Here is a 20468-nt window from a genome sequence, read left to right as displayed (position 1 = left end):
CGAGCATTCATTAATAAGGAGATATGTAACAGTATCATTACCAATATCCAGACGATGATGCCTGGTCATCCATTTGGGTTTCTGGGATAGTGGAAAATGAAACTGGCAATGCATTTAAATATTTCATCCGTGACCTTTTCAACTTGTGAATGAAGGGTGGTCATTTCTGTATGTTTTTTACAAGTTCAAACAAGGAACAGGAGTTCCAAATTAAACTAGCAGAAGAAACTAATCATCATTGGTCTAAAACCTGCAAATATTATTTACAGGCAAGGACCTTGGCTTTTGTTATACAGACGACGGAACATGAATTCGGGTGTCCTCCCATTCTAATATAATAATATTGTTTTTCTAGAAAACAATGCCTAAGAGGAACTAGGTAGGTAATTTTTGTTTCTGCCTTAATGGGCAAACCGTAGCTCACTCATCCTGTTCACCATTTTTCTTTCTGCCTTAATGGGCAAACCGTAGCACTGCAAGTCTGCAAGATGCATGACAACACAAAGCAAAATTGTCAGATCGATCAGCAGGTTAAGTAAGAGACAAATAACCTAAAAGCAAGATAAGATGAAGCAGTGACAATCACAAGTTGAAAGTTGCAGCCACAGCTATATATGGAGGGTTGAGCTTTGATGTGTTCTTGTTTGTTTTTTTTTCTTTTCCTGTCTCTCTGTTTATGAAGGCCGGCGGATGTGTGCATCAACTTCTTGTCTCTCCCTTGTCTGTATTAGATGGATCGTCATGGACGGGATTATAACTATGGGGATCTTGAGAAGTAGTAGAAGCCTTTGCAAATCGGCCTTTGACTCTCTTCCTTGTGTCGGCTCTGGCCTTGCGGGAAGCATACATGATCTGCTTGCAGAATCTGCATACATGATCCATAGTAAGATGACGATGGATCATCGATGAACGCCATCAAATAAAGATATCTAGCTCAACCTTCTGTTCTTCTTCTTCTTCTCGGCGTATCGGAGCTTGGCTCTCTCCCTCTCCTGCCGTTTCTTGTCATCCGTTCGTATAAGACAAGATTGCGAGGGGGCCACCAGCGCTGATGATGAGGAGAGGTCACTCAGCATCTTCTCAAGCTTGGCAGTTTCCTCGGCGACATCCCATCCTGCTTCCATCAGCTGCCCGGCATCATCCTCCAAAAGCTTATCGGCGATCCAGACCTCCAACGCATCCTGCTGCGGCGGCGTCTCGGTGGAGATGATGCGCACCAAATCTTTAGGCGCGGGGCAGCCGGTGTACTGGGCGACGAGGGCGCTGGCCGGAGGGCCGTGACCGGCGCACCCGGCGCAGAGCGTGACGTCGTCGCAGCGCAGCGCGGCCGGCGCGAGGTTACATTTGTCGCAGAGGCGGGCGCGCGGGTGGAGCCCCGCGGCGGCGTGCAGGGCGGCGTCGCAGGGCAGGCAAAGCCTGGCGCCGCAGAGCAGGCAGAAGACGATGGCGTCGTGCGTGGCGCAGGACTGGCAGGCGGACAGCGGCATGGCCAAGGAACGAGATGCAGCTGTCGGCGAGGATGAAGATGACCGATCAAGGAATGGAATGGAATGGAATGGCCAAGGAACGAGATGCAGCTGTCGGTTGTGGGATGGCCGGCTGGACTGGATCGCGCGGCAGCCGATCCCGCCGCGGCCGTGTGCATGGATCCACCCGACTTCCCGAGTGGAGTAGGAATCAATTTGCATTGGCTACCTTAATTAGTTTCAAACCAAAAACGCCAGCTTCTTTCTGCTGGATAATCTGCCTGTCTGTCTTAGATTTCCAAGAATTTGATTTTGAATTTGTGCTGAATCGATCTCGCTCTTTCGCATATGCTACTCCAATAATTGTACAGCATGAATTGAAATGCAAACCCCTCAGCATCCAAGACAACCAACACCTCAGCATACAAATACAACCAACACCTCAGCAAGTTATGGATGGATACGTGTCACATGTACAGCATGCTCAGACAGCGCTAGGCTACAACAGTGGACGCACGCCACGCCACAGGTTAATCTTAGAAGGCGTACGTGTTTCTAATCTCAGTTGGCCACAGTTGGTTGATACCAATTTACAGTGAAGCTAGAATGAATCGCTACCCCTATTTGCTTCGAGCAGTCAACTCTAACTGTCAGTCTTGTGCATTTTGCTACTCTGATTCATCATCAGACAAGCATACGACCACATCCACACCAGAACCATTTGTAGCAGGAGCCGTCGCCCTAGGCGCATCGCCCCTCAACCCAAGACTGGCTGTAAGCCATGCATCCAGCGATAATGACGGCTGCCCACCTGCGGTGATGGAAGGTGCTGCTGTATTCGAGCCTGGCAGTGCAGCTACTTGTAAAGCTGCGTTTGGAGCTGGTGGCACACGTTGTGCCAGGTGACTAGGATGCAAACTTGAGGACAATGATGTTGCTGGGAGGACCGAGTGTAAACCTGGAATGCCTGAGGTTGCCACGGGGCCAAGGTGTGAATCTGATGCTGATGAATTTGCTCCCAGCACTGGTGGTGTCCTCAGGGACGTCGCGTCCACCCTAGTTGGCAGAAGCTGCTGCCCACTTCCAGGTGGCATGGAATTTGCCAGTGGTGACTTGAACTGGAGATGAGGAGCAGGTGCACGAGGAGCCAATTCACTCTGAACTCCATAGCTCCCACGTGGTGGAGGCTGATTAAGAGGCGCTGACGATTTTCTGTAAAGACTGCCTGGTATCAAGGGGGGAGGTTGGACCACTTGTGAGGACGGCAATGACGAACGAGACAACTGCGACAGTGACGATGATGGTTGTTCCACCTGTGGTGCTTGGACTCTAAGCTGTGGCACTGGTGGTCGACAGGCTGATGGCAAGGCAAATGATGACGCTGAGGATCCCATCCCTGAAGGCCTCATCGGTACTTGTTGAGAGGCCTGAGGTGTCTGACGAACTGTAGGAGCATGGGCTCTTGCTGCAGCTCAAAGAAATAAATGGATGTTAATGACCAATTCTGAGAAACAGCTATATTAACAAGTTTTGGAGCACGCCTTTCCACTTATTCATTCAGTACGTCCACATTCAGAATAATTAGCAAGGTGTCAAGCATTGCATACAACTTGGTTCTTGTGCATTTTATCTTGTTTAGACGATCTACTGCTGCAAGCTTTTCAAAAACAAAAAAGATCTACTGCACCTTCGGGTGTAAATCGTACAGAAAGCAGAAATTTAATGAAATGGAAATTTATCGGTGTTTCATACCAAATACTAATCATGTCGAGAAAATTAACTTTGAAGGCACTAAGTATGAATGAGTACGCTCCATACCTTGTGCTGCAGATGGTGATATGAATTTGGCCCGAAAATCCTCAGCCAGTGATTGGTTGTGCAGAACTTTCTCGTAAAAATCATCAAGTGTCTTCTTTTGCTGAAGATGGGTGGAGTCATGTTCTTCAATTAACAAATCATATTTTTTCTTTACCTTCTCTAATTCTTGGCTGCACTCCATCCGAAGTTGTGTTTTCTGTCCCAAGTGGAACTGATAAGACATGGTGACATGGGAACTGCCATAAACAAATAAGGGTAGAGAAATGGGACGAAGATAAGAACCTTCAGTTCATGAGTTTTATTGACTGTGTCCATGTATAATCTTAATCTGTGCAACTCATTTTTCAGTGGTTCAGCATCAATAGGTGGGTGATTAAACATCATTGATGCCACTGGAAAGAATTCTGTGGACTGCACAGAACCAGATGCCACCTCTGTCTGATGACTCGATTGACTATGATCAGGTTGTGCTCTTTCAAGCAGGTTATTGGACACAGGGATTGATTGTCGCCTTTCAGATTGCAACGGTTGAGATGATGCTACACCAGACAAGTCTGCTTGTTCTGATTCTCCTTGCGAAAGTTGTGATGACACTAAACTCTGTTGTGCACACTGAGTCATAAGATTGTTCTGTATCTCGACTTCTTCAGAAACTGGTAATATGGCCTGTCTAGAAGGGTCAGTAAAAGCTGGTGTGTCCAAGTGAGGTGAATCGGCAAAATCAGTGCTCCTATTTTCAGTGTCGACTTCCACTCCAGCATCACCTAAACGTTCACTTGTACCACCCTGTAGTGGCACGCAAATAGCACTCTCCTCAATATGTTCAGTACTTCTATGGTCACCACCTGAAGGTTCCTGATATAATGGTGCAGGTACATAATGAGTTATTCTGCATCCTGGGCTTATGCAATAACAATGAAAATAAGGATCCTATACAATAATGTTATGTGTAAGGCTGTAAGCACAAAACATCACAAGAAAACAAGCACGAGGAAGTAGTGAAATACAATTAGTTCAAAATGAAACACAACTTGCTAAGCACTAAAAAAAAAGCAGGACATCCACTTGTATAGTATGTTTAAGCAAATTGAACATAAAAGAAGGATAGTGCTACCCACTAATAAAGTACGTTCAAGTAAATGATTTAGAATACTCAGGACTGTCCTATGCGAAACGCAACATAATACACAAAGTTCTACTGTTCATGCCTTGGGGAAACAGACTAACAGGACTACATGGTAAATATATTTAAGATTTGCATTGCTAACATGGAAAGAGTAAGGGAAAACCCACAAACCCTAGATTAGGTTACTAGAAGGTGTACAAATATTTCTTACACCTTTTACTATATCAAAACAGAGATAAACTTAACTGAGAAAACTACCAAAGGATAAAACAGCAGAACTGATGAAAACTCGGATAGATCTCACATTTCTTTCTCATGATCTTATAAGTGTGATATTGATTAGGAAATAGGTTCTAATTCACAGGCTGAACGTGATAAATTTGTATGCTGAAAAAATGATCATTTGTCGCTGGGAAATTACTAAAAAGTAAGCGCTATCAGCATTTTGCATGTTGAAAAACATGCAATACATGTGTTAACTGTATTTCCAGCTAAAGGATTACTAACCAATGAACGAACGGCCAGAGATGCATCTCTTTGTGAGTCAATGCCATCAGAAACATTGCAGATCCCATTCACTGACACACTGACAAATGATGCTGGACCTTGCATAAGAACTTCAGGTCTATTCTGTGTTTCTTCTTCAACAACTTCAGATGCATTTGCACTTCGAACCACTGTAATTTCCATTGTTGAATTGTCATCCAAAGGCGGTGCTGTCAGAGCAGCTGCATGGACATGGCAGCTACCAACAACTTCCCTAAAGTGACTAAATTCCTCCATAACAAATTCTGAATCTGGTAAAGGAATGTCTTGATCAAAAGTATGGTCCAATTGGCCAGACTTTGCTGCCTGAAGGATTTCCTCCTTCAACTGAGACTCCTTTGTACGGGTAGCTGATTGCTGCATATCAAGCCTGTTGCGTTGGCATTTCATGTGATTCAAAAATGAACATAGAAGCATAGTAAACCATCCAATTACTAGCTTTATGTTCCCATCCCTGTCCTCTTGGGCAATGTGATTTTGACTTCTGCGAAGATATTCCACAACTAAACTGCATGCTTCTCTGAGTTTAACAACTTCCTTTTGCCTGTGCATGTCCAAAAACGAGACCTCATTTGAATGCTTATCCTGGATACTCTTTCCTCTTAAGGAGAACACTTTATCAACTAATTTAATTCTTTTCTCCATTATTCTACAAAGAAGTTCATCCCTCGATATACATTCCTCTCTATGGGGTCCTGGGTCAGATAGCAGCGCTTTCTCTCCTGAAGCTATGTCCTCAGTCCATAAATCACCAGCAGCCTCTCGATGTGAACCAGTCTCAAAGTTATCAATTGAAGTTACCTGACTAGGGATTAACTCATCATTTCTCAGTTTAACTGAATTCTCCTGTTCACAAGTTGATATGTTGCTTACTGAAGCCGTATGATTTTGTTTGCTCGTTTCGCCTGTTCTACGTGCAAACTTCTTCTTTAGTATCCTTAGCTTCACATACACAAACTCAGCTAGTTCTTCAGTGCACTCATAGTTCAAGTTTTTTACAGCAAGGGTGAGCGATTCTGTACGATTGATCTTATGCTTTACGAGAGAAGCAGCACGCCAACACTGTAGCACAGCATTAAAAAAACAACAGCATTTAGCAGCAACCGTGTATAAAGTCAACAAATAAAGTTTTTTTTTCTCTAACCAGAGCTATATTGAATGCATGCAGAATGCCCTTAGGCTCCTGGCTGATTTGGTGATTCTTCAAAATATACTCCAGGAATTCCTCACATAAGGATTTCACATTCTCCTGCAAAATTTGTTATGACCCATCCATGAAAGCAATCAACTTGGACTGAAAAATGAGTACACAAAATGAAGTTATTTTAATATTTTCCCAATTTCACATAATTTTTGGGGAAAAAATCTTGGACCTGGCTGCATTTTTGCTAAAATAATTCTTTGCACTTTCATATGTTATGAGAACACAAATACCATTTGCAATAACTTCAGTTGAACTCATTTTATGTTCCGTGACCCAAGTACGAAAACAATGTTAGACATGTATATGTGTTTGTGTGTGAGAGGGCCCAGGCGTGTGCTGTGCGCCTGGGCCTGGGTGGGCTGTGCCGCCAGGCCTGCCGAACCCTAGATTGATTAGGTCAGGCTAGGGGAGTTCCCTGCCTATATATGTAACCTCTGTTTACTCCTAATCAATCAATCAATCTTTCCACGCAATCTTCATTGCTTTCATGGTATCAAGAGATCGGGATCTCGATCCCGCTTCCGCACCCTAGTGCGCCCCGCGGCGCTGCTCCTGCGCGCGCGAGTTCCTCGCGCCGCGCCCACCCAGCGCGCCCCGCGGCGCTGATCCCCCGCGCGCGAGATCCTCGCGCTGCGTCCACCCGCCGGCCGCCGCAATCTTCTTTCCCCATCTCGCACCGTCCCCTTGCCGTGCTGCCTGATGGCTAGATCGACCGATTCCGAGGCCGCCCGCCAGAAGGAGGAAGAGGAATGCGTGGCCCGTATAGCCGCCCGCGACGCCGCCCTCTCTCGCGCCCAGGAAGCCGAGAAGGAGGCCGCCGCCGCTGCCGCCAAGGATCGCGAGGACGCCGACGCCCGCGCGCGTGCTGCCCTTCAGCGCACCACGCGCGAGCGCAAGGCCGCCGCCGACGCTATCGACGACGCCAACAACCATCACGCAGAACCTTCTGTGCACGGCGACTCCCCCGGCGATCTCCACGGCGCTCTTCTTCTTCACGAGGCTGCTGCGCTCCTCAACCTGCACGCCCAGGCCATCGCCGTGCAGAACATCCGCAACCTCGTCCTCGTCGTCCTCGACGTCAACTCCGGTAGCTACTCCAAGTGGCGTGAACAGTTCCTGCTCACCCTCGGCAAGTACTCGCTGGAGGATCACGTTCTCGACGACGTTCCTCTGCGCACCTCCCCAGATTGGGTGCGCATGGACTGCGTCGTCCGATCATGGCTCCACGGCACGCTCTCCAGCGACCTCGTCGACATCGTCATGGCCCGGAGTACCCAGGGCGCCACGGCTCGCTCGACCTGGCTCGCCATCGAGGCCCAGTTCATTGGGAACAAGGAGGCGCGCGCCCTGCATCTCGACGCTCGCTTCCGGACGTTCGTCCAAGGCGACCTCTCCATCACGGACTACTGCAAGCGCTTCAAGTGCATGGCGGATGACCTAGCCAATCTCGGCGAAGTCGTCTCCGACCGTACACTCGTCCTGAACGTTCTCTGTGGCCTCAACGAGAAGTACGCCTCCATCGGACGCCATCTGCGCCGCAGCCACCCGTTCCCCTCCTTCCTGGAGGTCTGCGACGATCTGATCTTGGAGGAGATCACCTTGTCGAACCAGGCGACCACTCCTACCGCCCTCCTCGCTGGGACAGCATCATCTCAGCGTTCCCCCGCTCCCTCTCAGCGCCCCTCTGGTTGATCCAACTCTAGATCAGGTGGCGGCAAGGGGTCGGGGGGGGGGGGAGGGGGGCGGCAACGGCAGCTCCAACAACTCGGGGTCCAAGGGCGGCCGCGGCAAAGGCAGCAAGGGCGGCAATGGCGCCCAGTCCTCCTCTGGCCCCAGCAGCCAAGCCGCCTCAGCGCCTCCTCAAGGGCCCCGGCGCAGTGGCCCTCCTTCTACAACCCCTGGACCGGCACAATTCAGATGTGGCCCGGATCCAGGCCTCCCGCTGCTTCACCGGCTCCTCTTGGCGTCCCAGGGGCGCCATCCTCCCAGCAGCATGCTTTTCAGTCCGCCCAGGCACAGCAGCAGGCCATCCCGCCCGTCCATCACTCGCTGTATGGACCGCTGGCGCCCCAGTACTACTTCGGCGCCCCTACTCTTCCTCAGCAGGCGCCGCCTCCTGGTTTCCAGCAACCAGCAAGCGGCATCCCTTCGTCTTGGGATCAGCAGTCCCTCGCCTCGACCTTCAGCACCATGACTCTCCAGCCGCAACCTCAGACCGACTGGTACTTCAACTCAGGTGCTACCTCTCATATGACCTCGAATTCTTCCACTCTTTCACATGTTTTATCCCCGCGGTACCCTTTTCCTTCATCAATTGTTGTCGGTGACGGCTCTCTGCTTCCCGTCACTGCTACTGGCGCTACTTCACTTCCTGGGCATTTATCTCTTAATAATGTTCGTGTTTCTCCAAGACTTATTAAAAATCTTATTTATGTACGCCAGTTTACTTCCTATAACAATTGCTCTGTTGAATTTGACCCCGCTGGTTGCTCTGTGAAGGATCTCACAACGCAGAGGGTGATCGTCAGGTGCAATAGCTCCGGCCCGCTATACCCCCTCCGTCTTCCCACGGCGCAAGCTCTAGCTGCTTCATCCACCTCGTTGTGGCATCGCCGTCTTGGTCATCCTGGTCATGAGGTCTTAGCGAAGGTCGCTTCAGTTGTCCCCTTTTGTACCACAGCACCTAGCTCCATCTGTCATGCTTGTCAGCTAGGCCGTCATACTCGTTTGCCTTTTCAGTCATCGAACTCGCGTGCAACTAGTAATTTTGATCTCATTCATTGTGATTTGTGGACCTCTCCAGTTCCCAGCGTCTCTGGTTTTAAATATTACTTAGTTGTTCTCGATGACTGTTCTCATTACCTGTGGACTTTTCCTCTGCGTGTTAAATCTGACACCTTTTCCACACTGGCAAACTTTTTCTCTTTTGTGCGCACACAGTTTGGTGTCACGGTAAAAGCTGTGCAGTGCGACAACGGGCGTGAGTTTGACAACTCTAGCACTCGCACCTTCTTCCTCACCAACGGCGTTCACCTGCGCATGTCCTGTCCATACACCTCGCCTCAAAACGGTAAAGCTGAGCGCATGATTCGTACTGTTAACAATGCTGCTCGCTCCCTACTATTTCAGGCCAGTATGCCTCCCACGTATTGGGTAGAAGCTCTCCATGCTGCTACACGTGCTGAACATCCTTCCGACCAAAACTCTGCAGTTAGCCACACCCCACTTCGCCTTGTTTGGCACTGCCCCAACATATGGTCATCTTCGGGTTTTTGGCTGTCTCTGTTATCCCAACCTTTCCGCCACTGCAGCCCACAAACTCGCTCCACGTTCAGCATCGTGTGTCTTCCTGGGATATTCTGCTAACCACAAAGGGTACCGCTGCCTTGATCTCCAGTCCAACCGAGTTCTTATCTCACGCCATGTGGTGTTTGATGAGACCTCGTTCCCGTTTTCTTCGCAGCCCACACCTCCTGGTGCAGCAGATTTTGAGTTTCTTTATGACCACTCTGACCTTGTACAGGCTCCTATTGGACCCGTACAGCTTCTGCCTGCAGGTACACCAGCGACCTCCGCACAGCCACGTGCGGCGACCTCTGCATCCTCGGCGCAACCTGAGCTGGGGGCGCCCACTGTGTTTGGCGCCCCAGCTCCCCTGGCGCCCGCTGCACAGTCACGTGCGGCCCCCTCTGCGCCCTCGACGCGGTCTGAGCTGGGCTCGCTCCCCGTGTTGGGCGCCCCAGCTCCCCCGGCGACACCTGCGACATCTCCAGTAGCATCCCCCATACCAGCAGGCACCCCCTTGGCATCCCCTGCTGCGCTACCTGGTGCGCCACCAGCCGGCGCTTCTTCAGCGCCGCTCGTCTTCACGACGCGGCCTGCTCCCGTCGCCTCGGCCGTGGCTTCGCCCGCACCTGCCTCCCACCGGCCTCTGCGGGAGTTCGTCCACATCTACTCTCGGCGGCCTGTTAATGGGCCAGTTCCTCCTCAACCTCTCCCACGTGGTGCTGTTCCGACACAGCCTGTGTCTAACCAACATGGTATGACCACACGTGCGAAGAGTGGGCTGCGCTTCCCGTCCATGTACACTGCCTCGGCGCTGTCTCCTATTCCTCGCTCATATCGCGGGGGCCTTGCTGATCCTAATTGGCGAGGCGCTATGCAAGAGGAGTTCCACGCCCTGTTGATGAACAGAACTTGGGATCTGGTTCCTCGACCGTCGCATTGCAACATTGTGAGTGGCAAATGGGTGTTCAAACACAAGCTCAAGGCAGATGGTACTCTGGAACGCTATAAGGCTCGCTGGGTTCTTCGTGGCTTCACACAGCGTCCAGGGATTGATTTTGATGAGACCTTCAGTCCGGTTGTCAAGCCAGCTACAGTCCGCACAGTTTTGTCTATGGCTCTTTCTCACAACTGGCCTATTCATCAGCTCGATGTCAAGAATGCGTTCCTTCATGGCAACCTATCCGAGACAGTCTATTGTTCTCAGCCGACGGGTTTCAAGGATTCAGCTCATCCAAATTATGTGTGCCGGCTTAATCGATCACTTTACGGTCTTAAGCAGGCGCCCAGGGCATGGTACAGTCGCTTCGCCTCCTACATCATTCAGCTCGGGTTTGTGGAGGCCAAGAGCCCAAGACGGACACGTCGTTGTTTGTCTATCGCCGGGGTGGTGACACAGTGTATCTTTTGCTCTACGTGGATGACATCGTTCTTACGGCCTCATCGACTCAGTTACTTCGCGATGTCATCGATGCCCTTCAGCACGAGTTTTCCATGAAGGATCTTGGTGAGCTTCATCACTTTCTGGGTATGCATGTGCAGCGTCCTGGTTCTGGTCTTCTGCTGTCTCAGCGTCAATATATGGAGATTCTTCAGCGAGCTGGTATGTCAGACTGCAAGCCTTGTGCCACGCCTGTCGACACAAATCCCAAGCTCCCTGCGGATGGTGGTGTTCCTGTGGCTGATCCTACCGATTTTCGCAGTTTAGCTGGCGCCCTACAGTACCTGACCTTCACCCGTCAAGACATCGCATATGCTGTTCAGCAGGTTTGTCTTCATATGCATGATCCTCGAGAGCCCCATTTGGCTGCTCTCAAGCGGATTTTGAGATATGTTCGAGGCACTCTTCACCTGGGACTCCTGCTGCGTCCGTTTGCTCTGTCTAATCTTGTGGTCTACTCAGATGCTGATTGGGCTGGTTGCCCTGATACCCGCACGTCGACTTCTGGCTATGCGGTCTTCTTTGGTGACAATCTCATCTCCTGGTCCTCCAAGCGTCAGACTGCAGTTTCGCGTTCCAGTGCTGAGGCCGAATACAGAGCTGTCGCCAATGCTGTCGCAGAGGTTTCTTGGTTGCGCCAGCTTCTTGCTGAGCTGCATGCGCCTGTTAGCATAGCTGCCCTGGTTTACTGCAACAATATCAGCACCGTCTACATGTCTACCAATCCCGTACAGCATCAGCGCACCAAACATGTTGAGATTGATCTTCACTTTGTTCGGGAGCGTGTTGCTACAGCTGTTCGCGTTCTTCATGTTCCTACGAGCTCACAGTACGCCGACATCTTCACCAAGGGCCTGCCGTCTTCTGTTTTCACAGAGTTCAGGTCCAGTCTGAACGTTCAGGCTGCCGACGATCAGACTGCGAGGGGGTGTTAGACATGTATATGTGTTTGTGTGTGAGAGGGCTCAGGCGTGTGCTGTGCGCCTGGGTGGGCTGTGCCGCCAGGCCTGCCGAACCCTAGATTGATTAGGTCAGGCTAGGGGAGTTCCCTGCCTATATATATGTAACCTCTGTTTACTCCTAATCAATCAATCAATCTTTCCACGCAATCTTCATTGCTTTCAAACAACAACTGCTCTACTTCTGAAAATCTATTTGGTTCTTAATACCTTTCTAATCTGAGAAACAGTAATTTCAGCTTTCATGATCTTACAGATTGCTTTCAATTTTCTATAAAAAAATCATACATATCAGCGAAAGCAGGGATAGTTCACTATTCACTACTTATTGCTACAAAATAACATCATCCTAAAAATAGTCCGAATATGAATCAACTGATGCAACTTTGTACACTAAGCATGCATATAATTTGACTAATTGTACAGGGTTAGATTCAAAATATACAGCAAAACAAGAACTATCACGGATGATGCCAACATCAGTTTCATGCCAGCACCAAGGAGAGGACAATTGACAACCATTCTTGTAACCTGATGCTAACAGAAGAATATACTTAAGACAAATAGCTAGTAGGAACTAGCAAACATTAATGCATAAAAAATGATAAATTAAGAATATGACCACATATGCTTAAGATAAACTAGTCAGTAGCAACTGTCAAACATTAATGGATTCCATATGATACATTAAGAATATGATGAACAATGAGTCAACTTTTCCCATAAAAAAGAGTGAGATTATCAAGAGCCAACTAGAAAATTGACTCTTGCCAAAGTAGTACACATGGTTCAGAACTGAGAAATGTTAACAACCAAACTCCGACAGCCTAAAAGAGCTAAATTCTCTCTTATAAGTTTTCTGTGGGTCTAAATGATTTTACACAGGATTAAACAATTAAAAAGAGAAAGCATAAATCATAGAGGGAGTAATGAAGTTAATATGTTTAGTAGTACCGGCAGTTGCAGCAACTTGTATAACTTTGACAGTTCTGGCTTGAGTTGCACATGTAGACCTTTTTGTGTGCCATGAAGATTGTTTCTCTCTACATAATGAACCGTATTAGCAAAGTGCAGTATCCATATCTAAAGACAGTCATTCCATTACAGTTGTGATACCTAGTTCCTGCCATGTATCTTCAACTGATATTTGATGAGAACTTGATGATGTATTGTTTTCAGACAATATAGTGTCGTTGTTTTTACAAGGTGGGATTTTTGGAGATGAATCCATGACTTCACCAATTCTTCTACGTTTTATTCTAGCTTCATCAGTTCCTTCAGTAGTTACTTCCAACTGTTCTGTGTTTTTCAATTGTTCTTCTACATTTTGTATCTTTCTACGGCTTCTTTGTGCTGGCTCAGATATATGTTGCCAGCGAGGAGACCTTCCATTAAGCAAAGTTGACCAGTAGGCCCAGAACTTTGGCAGATCACCATCAACTGATTCAATTCCCTCCATCTCACCTACTACAACAGTGTCTCTGAAATAGAAAGATCCACGCAGATAAGCTTGTGATATGACTGCATTGTCCATTTCATTGCTGAGTTCAACCTTGTTGGGTAATTTTGTTGAAAACTCCGAAGCTACATTATTCACGAAAAGCTCATCAGCATCAGAGCCTTTGCATGAGTGGCTGGAGTTCTGAAACTCCTCAAGTCTATTAAAGAGAAATGATGCACCCCAACTGAGCAGACAATGGCTGAGGCTAGGGGTTATATTCAGGATATTGCTATCCAGAATATGACCATGCTTTGCAAGAATAAGAGCCTTTTCCTCCACTGTACAAGATGAATATAAACGAAAAATAGGCACACGTTCAGACTGTGACTCCATACTGACCCTCTGAAGAGCTCTCAAGTCATTCACAGGATTCCAATCGCTACCATATATGATTATGGTATCAACAGATGATAGCTTAATACTTGGACCACATGCACGACTATCAATCAAAAAAATAAATCGCCCCTTACTTTTGTCATTGAACATATTCATTGCTGTCTGTTTCTTTTGAAGTAGCAAACCACGTTCAACACGTTCGTATGACTCAAAACCAAATCTCTGACGAACAAAGTCATCCAAAATGTCACCTATAGGGTTGCCAGACCCACCACCAGACTGCCATGTGAAATAAAGTAGAATAAGATTGAATCAAAAGCTTTGTTAATACAATAGCTGGAGATTACAAAGGCGTCATAAGCATACTTAATCAAAAGCTTTGTTAATACAATACCGTGGATGTCTCACCTGGGAAAGAATAAGAACTCTTAGACCTTCAGTCCTAATCTTCTGGAGCATTTTGTCAAGAAGCAATAACTTGCCACATGAACGCACTCCAATATCAAGGATATCAGTTACAGGGCGACCGTTGGTAAGAGAACTTTGCAACATTTGATCAACAAGATAAGGGTGGTCACAACACTGTTGCATAAGATTAGCGATCAGTAGTTTTGTCTGCAGCTATAAATAATAAATAATTGTACATGCAGATTCCATCTTGTTCAGCGAAATCACTAATTTAAAACATGCAGCACTATCAAGAATATTGTAACAAGTTTTAAAAGCAAACCTTCCGGAGGGATACAAGAATGTTCCGAAGCGCACCAACACTATCAGTTTTTGAATGTGATCGAAGTGCTGGGGAGTTTGATAGTAACGTGTGACAGTATATTTCTAATTGCACCGGTGAAAGGTGAGCAGGAACCCAATACTCCAAAAGCTTTGAAGAATCTGCCTTCCGCTCAAATGCAACATAACGTGCAAGTTTTGCTTTCAGCACTGCTAGGGTGCCAGCTGTATCAAAAGAAACACCATTTGAAACACTAAATGTCCCATTTTCTTCAGGGTTGAGGAAAGATAGCAGATTGATGTACTCAGGAATATTTTCCTGCAAGAACAAAACAAGACAATATGAACCACTTGTGGTACAAAAGAAGTTTTATATAAGGTTGTTGGCAGCACCTTCAGTGAGGAACTCAATAAAACCATCCTAAAATTGGTAGGAAGTTCCTTAAGTTGTTCAAGGCATTTTGAAACTCTTGAGTTTTGACAATCATCAACCACAACTGCCTCCCAACTAATTTGCCCAATGGCTTCAATGTCCTGTATAATAATGGAGCAAAAAAATAAAACTACATGGTATAATTACTTGCAAGGAAGCTTCATGGTTGCATAACATTGATGCTAAATGCATCAAAAGATAGAACTGGTGTTCTTTTAATTGGTAAGCTAGACAAGCTTAGACTAGCAGAATAATATTACCTCTAAGATGGCATCAGGGTGGGACAAGAGAACTTGCAACATCACAGAACCATCCTCATAAAACTCCAGATCTCGAATTGATTTGCGTACATCTTTCTCCCCATTGTATACAACAACATTGATGGATGATGCCAAGCGACTGAACTTAGTCTCCCACAAGGAGAGAGAAGCAGAAGTGGAGACAATGAGGAGTGGTCGGCAGATGTGAGGCAGTACGGATGTCACAAAAAGAATGGTCTTAATTACTCGCTCCTGTACATAGACAAGTTAATTAGTTTAACCATGAATCAGTGGAAGCATTGACCATACTGCACTAAAAACAGCCATCATACAAGGGCACCAACAGAATCAGTCACGTCGGTAGCCAAGCACAAATAAAGTCAGAGAATCCAAGAACTCAAGTGGAAGGTACCAATAAAACACCTTCCAAATATTTTTTCCATGCATAGCGGCTATAATATTTAGATAGTTCTACCTGATCGTCGATGAAAACAGCACCACGAGAACTGTGCCAAAACTCAAGAAGCTGATTGAGCGAACTCAAATGATCATCATCTAAACCAGGGGGGCAACCATCTGGCAGTCTCTGGAGTTTCTGAAACATGCCTCCCTTAACCTGTATAAACCAGGGATAGTTTGTAGTTACCCAAAACTGTGAAATCTTTAAACAATCTAGGGACTGTTTGGAATATAAGACTGCGACAGGCATTTAACATGAACTCTGAGCCCATATTTCAAATGGTTTAATGTCCAGACAACTGCAGAAGGAACAAACTTTCTTGGAACTAATAGCTCATTATTTGTGTGAGGTGGCCTAGCAAAGCAATGTCCAGACAACTGCAGGAAAAAAAAACTTGCTTGGAACTAATAGAGTTCATTACTTGTGGTGGACTAGCAAAGCAATGCGCATATAGCCCAATTGCTAAAAATCATAGACTACAATAATTTTCCTTGCTAAGTGAAGTTGCAGTGTGCCAGTTAATATGAATAAATGTTTTCTGTGGCATACCTGGTCTACTTTTGCTGGATCAGACCCTCTTCTTGCAGCTTCAACACGGTTCTCATAGCTCCTTTTGAGCTCCTCAGCCTCAGGGGTACATAAAAAAGATGAAGTCTCAAGTTCCCATGTAGCATGTTCATAGCCCAGACCTTTCCATTTCACTAGCCATTCGACATTACAATATGCAATTTTGTCATCTAGTGAATTAAAAAAAACTTCAGCTTCTTTTGGTGGCATAAGTGATCTCCTCTTCAATAGACGGTGTGGTTCAGCCCATTCCTGCTTCCACCTTATTGTCTAAGAATCACATTCAGAAAGAAATGAATCAGCAGACATACTTTTGAAGAGTCTAACAGTCTCTGGAAAAAAAAGATGAACAAGGGAACTCATCGCACAAGTGATAACCTTTTCGTTATGAATCCTCTTACTAAATTTGGAGATAAGATCACAACCTTGCAAAGTGCTATTGACTATATCACTTTCTGAAACCCATCGATTATGTACATGAGCTAGATTCTTGTACTTCACAAAATATTGTTTGCTGTTATCGGCTCCTAAAATGGACAAGCAATACAATTAATAAATGAATGACAGCAATCGAAAAAAAACTGTCATACATTTAATTTGATAATTACCCTCCTTGACATCCCACAGAGACTCAATTCCCTCACTGACTGAATATATACCGAACTGGATCCTCTTTTTTGTACACATTATGCAAAGCCATATTCCTAGGGACGCATCCAACGGAGGATTCATACAAGAAAGATGGTAATGTCGTTTACATCCTTTTCCATCACAAGACCTGTTACCAAATAAAAAAGTGGAGTTTAGTTTTTATCAATATCCCAGCACATCAAGTATGAATTCGAGAACAAAATTTTCACATTTGCAGTATGGTATTAGAGATGAATTTCTCCACAAAGCATATGTTTGAAAGATGCATTAACTACAAGGACTATAAGGTGTCAAGTTCTACGATCTAACAGACTAGTAGAGAGATACTAAACCACTAGCTATCCATCACCTGAAATTGCATCTTTTATTCACCTAAAAAGGCTCAGTCACCTTGGAAAACGTTCACTGACAAATCCTACCATCTGTCTAAAAATAAGGCCAATTATGGTAGAAAATAGCATGAAAATTTAGGAAAGCTTTACTGGATTTCATTTAGCATGAGCATATTCCGTTTCCAGTTCTGGGTCGATATTTCCATAATTTCAGTGTTAAGAAAATATCATAGAAGCAAAAAGGACAACTTGGATAAATTACAGAATAACTTACTTGAGAATATCTGAGGTTTCCCTACTTCTGCAACTAACACACATGCCGTCATTGTAATCTGTTTCATCACATTGGATAGCTTCATTATGCCTTGAAATGCATGCCCCTCGAATCCCAATGGAATCACCATCTTCAATTGCCTTGCTGGCCTAGAGTACGATAAAAAGAACATTACTGCAAGCATAATATTATATTCCACCAAATAAAACTAGTAATGAAAACACATGTGCTGCACAAGAAATTGCAGGAGCCTTATTTGATTACTTCCTCTTCATGATGAGCAGTAGAGCAATCCCTATTTTGCAATTCTGGTAGAGGGTTCTGGCTGCAATACAAAAGGTGAACACTTAATCAGTTAAATGTTGCCAACTGCATGCATAGTGGTATTAAATAGAATAGATAAAGCTAAATAGTATAAATAATTTGCAAAGGTTAGTTGGAGTACTTTGAGTCCCAAGCGGCTTGCTCTCCGATGTCCAATATGGAAATGCATTCCGCTTCCTTATTTAGTGGGCACATCTCAACAGGCATACATGACTGTACAAAAAAAAACACAATCTTGCTTTAAGTCTCCAATACACATCGGTGGACAATAAGAGAAATAACCCAAGACTTTCATGAAAATATCAAATACAACACTCCAAAGTACCAGGATGTCGTAAAAGGCTAATGAACATAAGAAGCCAGGTGGTAAAAGAGATAATAAGTAGCACTGGAAGCAGTATAACAATTGCAGGCATGAACAAATACAACACTTGAAGGTACCAGGATGTCATAAAAAGCTAACAGAGATAAGAAGTCAAGTGATAAAAGAGTGCATGATAGATAGTGCATCCATTAAGAGTAAGTAGCACTGGAAGGAGTATAACATTTGCAAGTGCGAAAACTGGATAACTGGAACATGCATGTAATTCTTTCATGCTACTTGGAGTAAATACCAATGAAGGATGAAAAGAAGGCAACACCGCTAAACTTTCCATAATGCTTGGTGCATCAGTTTCATCAGTAGATACCCAAGTACTACTTACTGCACTGGTTGCATCAGCAGCACAAACACAGGGCTGAACATGTTTGGATATCAGATTATTGAGAAGGAAATGGCAGCCAAACCTCTGAAATAAGATCAGACTGATGAGATCTAATCTTCAATTCATCTCCCTTCAATATCACCTCAGGCATTTCATGCAAGTCAGAAGAGTGACCTTCCGAAACCTTGTTATCAGCCCCACTTGAAGGTTCCCTGTTGACTTGCACCTGTGCATTACTTTCTTCATCCACCAAAACAGCAGCATTGTCTTCCGCTTGCACCTTGGAAGCATTTTCCTCGTCCTCCCTGAGAGTAGTAGCAAACACTACATCGCAAAATTTATTGATAAGTGAAGTTAGCATTGATGAAAACTAAGCATAGAAAAGGAACGCCGCCATCAGCATCCAGAGAGAGAGAGAGAGAGAGACAGGTGATCAAAACCTTTGTTCCTGAATGCAAATCCTAAAATTGATTTTGAAGAAGCTATAAAGCCCTCTTGGAATGACAACGGAAGAGTATGGTTAATCATTATTGCTATGCGTGGTGTAGCTGGTTTTAGATGGTGCAGCACACTGAGGATGTGTCAACACATTGCACTCAACAACAAAGAAGCCTAAGTGATGCAAATGTTTTTCTTTTACATAATCCTGAACATTCTGAACTAATCGGACAGATGCGATGTTTGCAAAAAAAAGAAATCAAGTAATGAGCTGAAATAACAAAACTAAGATGCCTGATCAGGCTCTAGAGACCATTAGTCAAATGAAATGGCATGGACATCGCGTACCTGGAGATTTGGGGCTTTCTTCTCGACCGAAGAGTGCAATATATCTCTTGGTGTTCATGAGCCTTTTCTGCTTCTTAGACAGCGTGGTGGCAGTCTGAGCGTCATCTTCAGTTTTTCTTTTGGCGATTGGGGCGGACGTTGATGTTCCGTTAGGATCTTGGTTTGATGGGGGAGAAGGTGAGCCGCTGGTATTCCTAGCTCTGGCGGACTTTTTTGGCTTGTTTGGCGAGGATGTGGATATGGGGGTAGCAATGGCGGCAGTGGCATCCCTGGTGAGCCTTGTAGCAGATCTGTGGGAGGAAGTCGTGGCGGGAAGTTGTTTATATTTGTTCTTGCCTCTGGTTTCCCGAGTAGACCTCCTGAGGTTTGTTGTGTGCGCATTGGCAGCGGCGGCTGTGGTGCTCCTGGTCTCTCTGGCATTGGGAAGTTTCCTAATGGCAGTTGCAGAAGCAGCAGCAGCAGGAGGAGGAGGAGGAGGAGTGTGTCCGTCTCTGGGTGCACCTGAGCCAGCAGGTCCTCCTCCTGATCGGGTATTGGCCATGGATCAGTAGAAGCGCATCAGCAGCACCTGGGGACATACGCCCGTTTAGGCATTTGTTTAGGGAAGGAATCCTCCGAGGCACGAATTCGATTGAGTCCAATCCTAAGCAGAGCCGCAGAGGGCCAGGGATGGATCGAGCGAGAGCCTTACACAGAATGGAAGCCTTGGTTTACTTACCAACCGGGCGAGGCGGCACTGGATAGAAGAAATCCGCTCCGGCGGCAGCGCAGTTGAGCTGACGCGGCGCTGGAGCAACACTGGCACCGGAGTGCACAAACCCTAGCCCCCAAGGGCCGCCGCCTCCTCCGCTGCGTCTCGAGGGAATTGAGGGGGAGGGGGGACAAGAACAACGAGGGGCGTGAATGTTGTGGGGAGTACTCGATCGATCGACATCCCCTTTGTTTGGCCTTGGCCTTGGCCTTGTTTTTCCTTAACATCATACTTCTCCCGTCCTCAAATGTAAAGGTCGTAGGGTTCAAAATTTAGGTATATCAAAATATAAAGTATTCTTAGAAGTTTTCGACAAGTGTTAAAGAAAATCATTTAATTCGCCATAGCTCGTACTTTCTCTGCTTTTATTTAGATGTCCTATTAAGTCAAATTTGACTAACTTTGATCAAATCTATAGAAAAACATAGCAACAATTATACTATCAAATATATGCACCATCAGCATATACACAGTGGATTCAATGAAACAAATTTTTGATACTATAGATATATTAT

At 45.9% G+C, this 20468-nt stretch overlaps 2 protein-coding genes across 4 annotated transcripts; both read right to left on the bottom strand.

Annotated features, from left to right (window-relative positions):
- Window positions 1-1952, bottom strand: LOC120702312 (zinc finger protein CONSTANS-LIKE 12-like). Of its 2 annotated transcripts, XR_005686339.1 has the most exons (4): window positions 1822-1952; window positions 940-1778; window positions 587-865; window positions 1-481 (listed from the first exon to the last, which is right to left on the bottom strand). XR_005686339.1 is itself a non-coding variant. In XM_039986038.1 (3 exons), exons 2-3 carry the CDS (start codon window positions 1686-1688, stop codon window positions 700-702), a joined length of 915 nt encoding a protein of 304 aa, XP_039841972.1. In that variant the 5' UTR covers window positions 1689-1778; window positions 1822-1952; the 3' UTR covers window positions 1-699. The 2 variants fall into 2 exon arrangements, 1 of the variants encoding a protein (XP_039841972.1); XM_039986038.1 differs by having other exon boundaries at window positions 1-865.
- Window positions 1819-20170, bottom strand: LOC120702311. Of its 2 annotated transcripts, XM_039986037.1 has the most exons (22): window positions 19921-20151; window positions 19203-19770; window positions 18499-18740; window positions 17834-17925; window positions 17653-17713; window positions 17389-17537; window positions 16740-16909; window positions 16510-16658; window positions 16114-16401; window positions 15580-15720; window positions 15105-15356; window positions 14805-14945; window positions 14413-14730; window positions 14091-14264; window positions 13817-13961; window positions 12962-13429; window positions 12800-12888; window positions 6101-6205; window positions 4918-6018; window positions 3567-4139; window positions 3285-3480; window positions 1860-2931 (listed from the first exon to the last, which is right to left on the bottom strand). In XM_039986037.1, the coding sequence occupies exons 2-22, from the start codon at window positions 19741-19743 to the stop codon at window positions 2135-2137; spliced, it is 6192 nt and encodes a 2063-aa protein (XP_039841971.1). In that variant the 5' UTR covers window positions 19744-19770; window positions 19921-20151; the 3' UTR covers window positions 1860-2134. The 2 variants fall into 2 exon arrangements, with proteins under 2 accessions (XP_039841970.1, XP_039841971.1); XM_039986036.1 differs by having other exon boundaries at window positions 1819-2931; window positions 12962-13961; window positions 19921-20170.
- Between the last annotated feature and the right edge of the window lie 298 nt (window positions 20171-20468).

This window comes from Panicum virgatum, chromosome 4K, assembly GCF_016808335.1.
Source record: "Panicum virgatum strain AP13 chromosome 4K, P.virgatum_v5, whole genome shotgun sequence".
NCBI classification, from domain to species: domain Eukaryota; kingdom Viridiplantae; phylum Streptophyta; class Magnoliopsida; order Poales; family Poaceae; genus Panicum; species Panicum virgatum.
Note: the sequence above shows the minus strand (reverse complement) of the source record. Positions and strands in the feature narration are given on the sequence as shown.

What these genes read in the sequence shown, in the direction of transcription:
- LOC120702311 (XM_039986036.1), bottom strand. Translation starts at nt 19,743, where the DNA reads ATGGCCAATACCCGATCAGGAGGAGGACCTGCTGGCTCAGGTGCACCC. An exon ending in ACCCTGATGCCATCTTAGAG is followed by an intron (nt 14,946 to 15,104) that starts GTAATATTATTC and finishes ATTATTATACAG; the next exon opens with GACATTGAAGCCATTGGGCA. An exon ending in CTCTGGCCGTTCGTTCATTG is followed by an intron (nt 4,140 to 4,917) that starts GTTAGTAATCCT and finishes CCATTATATCAG; the next exon opens with GAACCTTCAGGTGGTGACCA.
- LOC120702312 (XM_039986038.1), bottom strand. Translation starts at nt 1,688, where the DNA reads ATGCAAATTGATTCCTACTCCACTCGGGAAGTCGGGTGGATCCATGCA. An exon ending in AAGAAGAAGAAGAACAGAAG is followed by an intron (nt 866 to 939) that starts GTTGAGCTAGAT and finishes TCATGTATGCAG; the next exon opens with ATTCTGCAAGCAGATCATGT.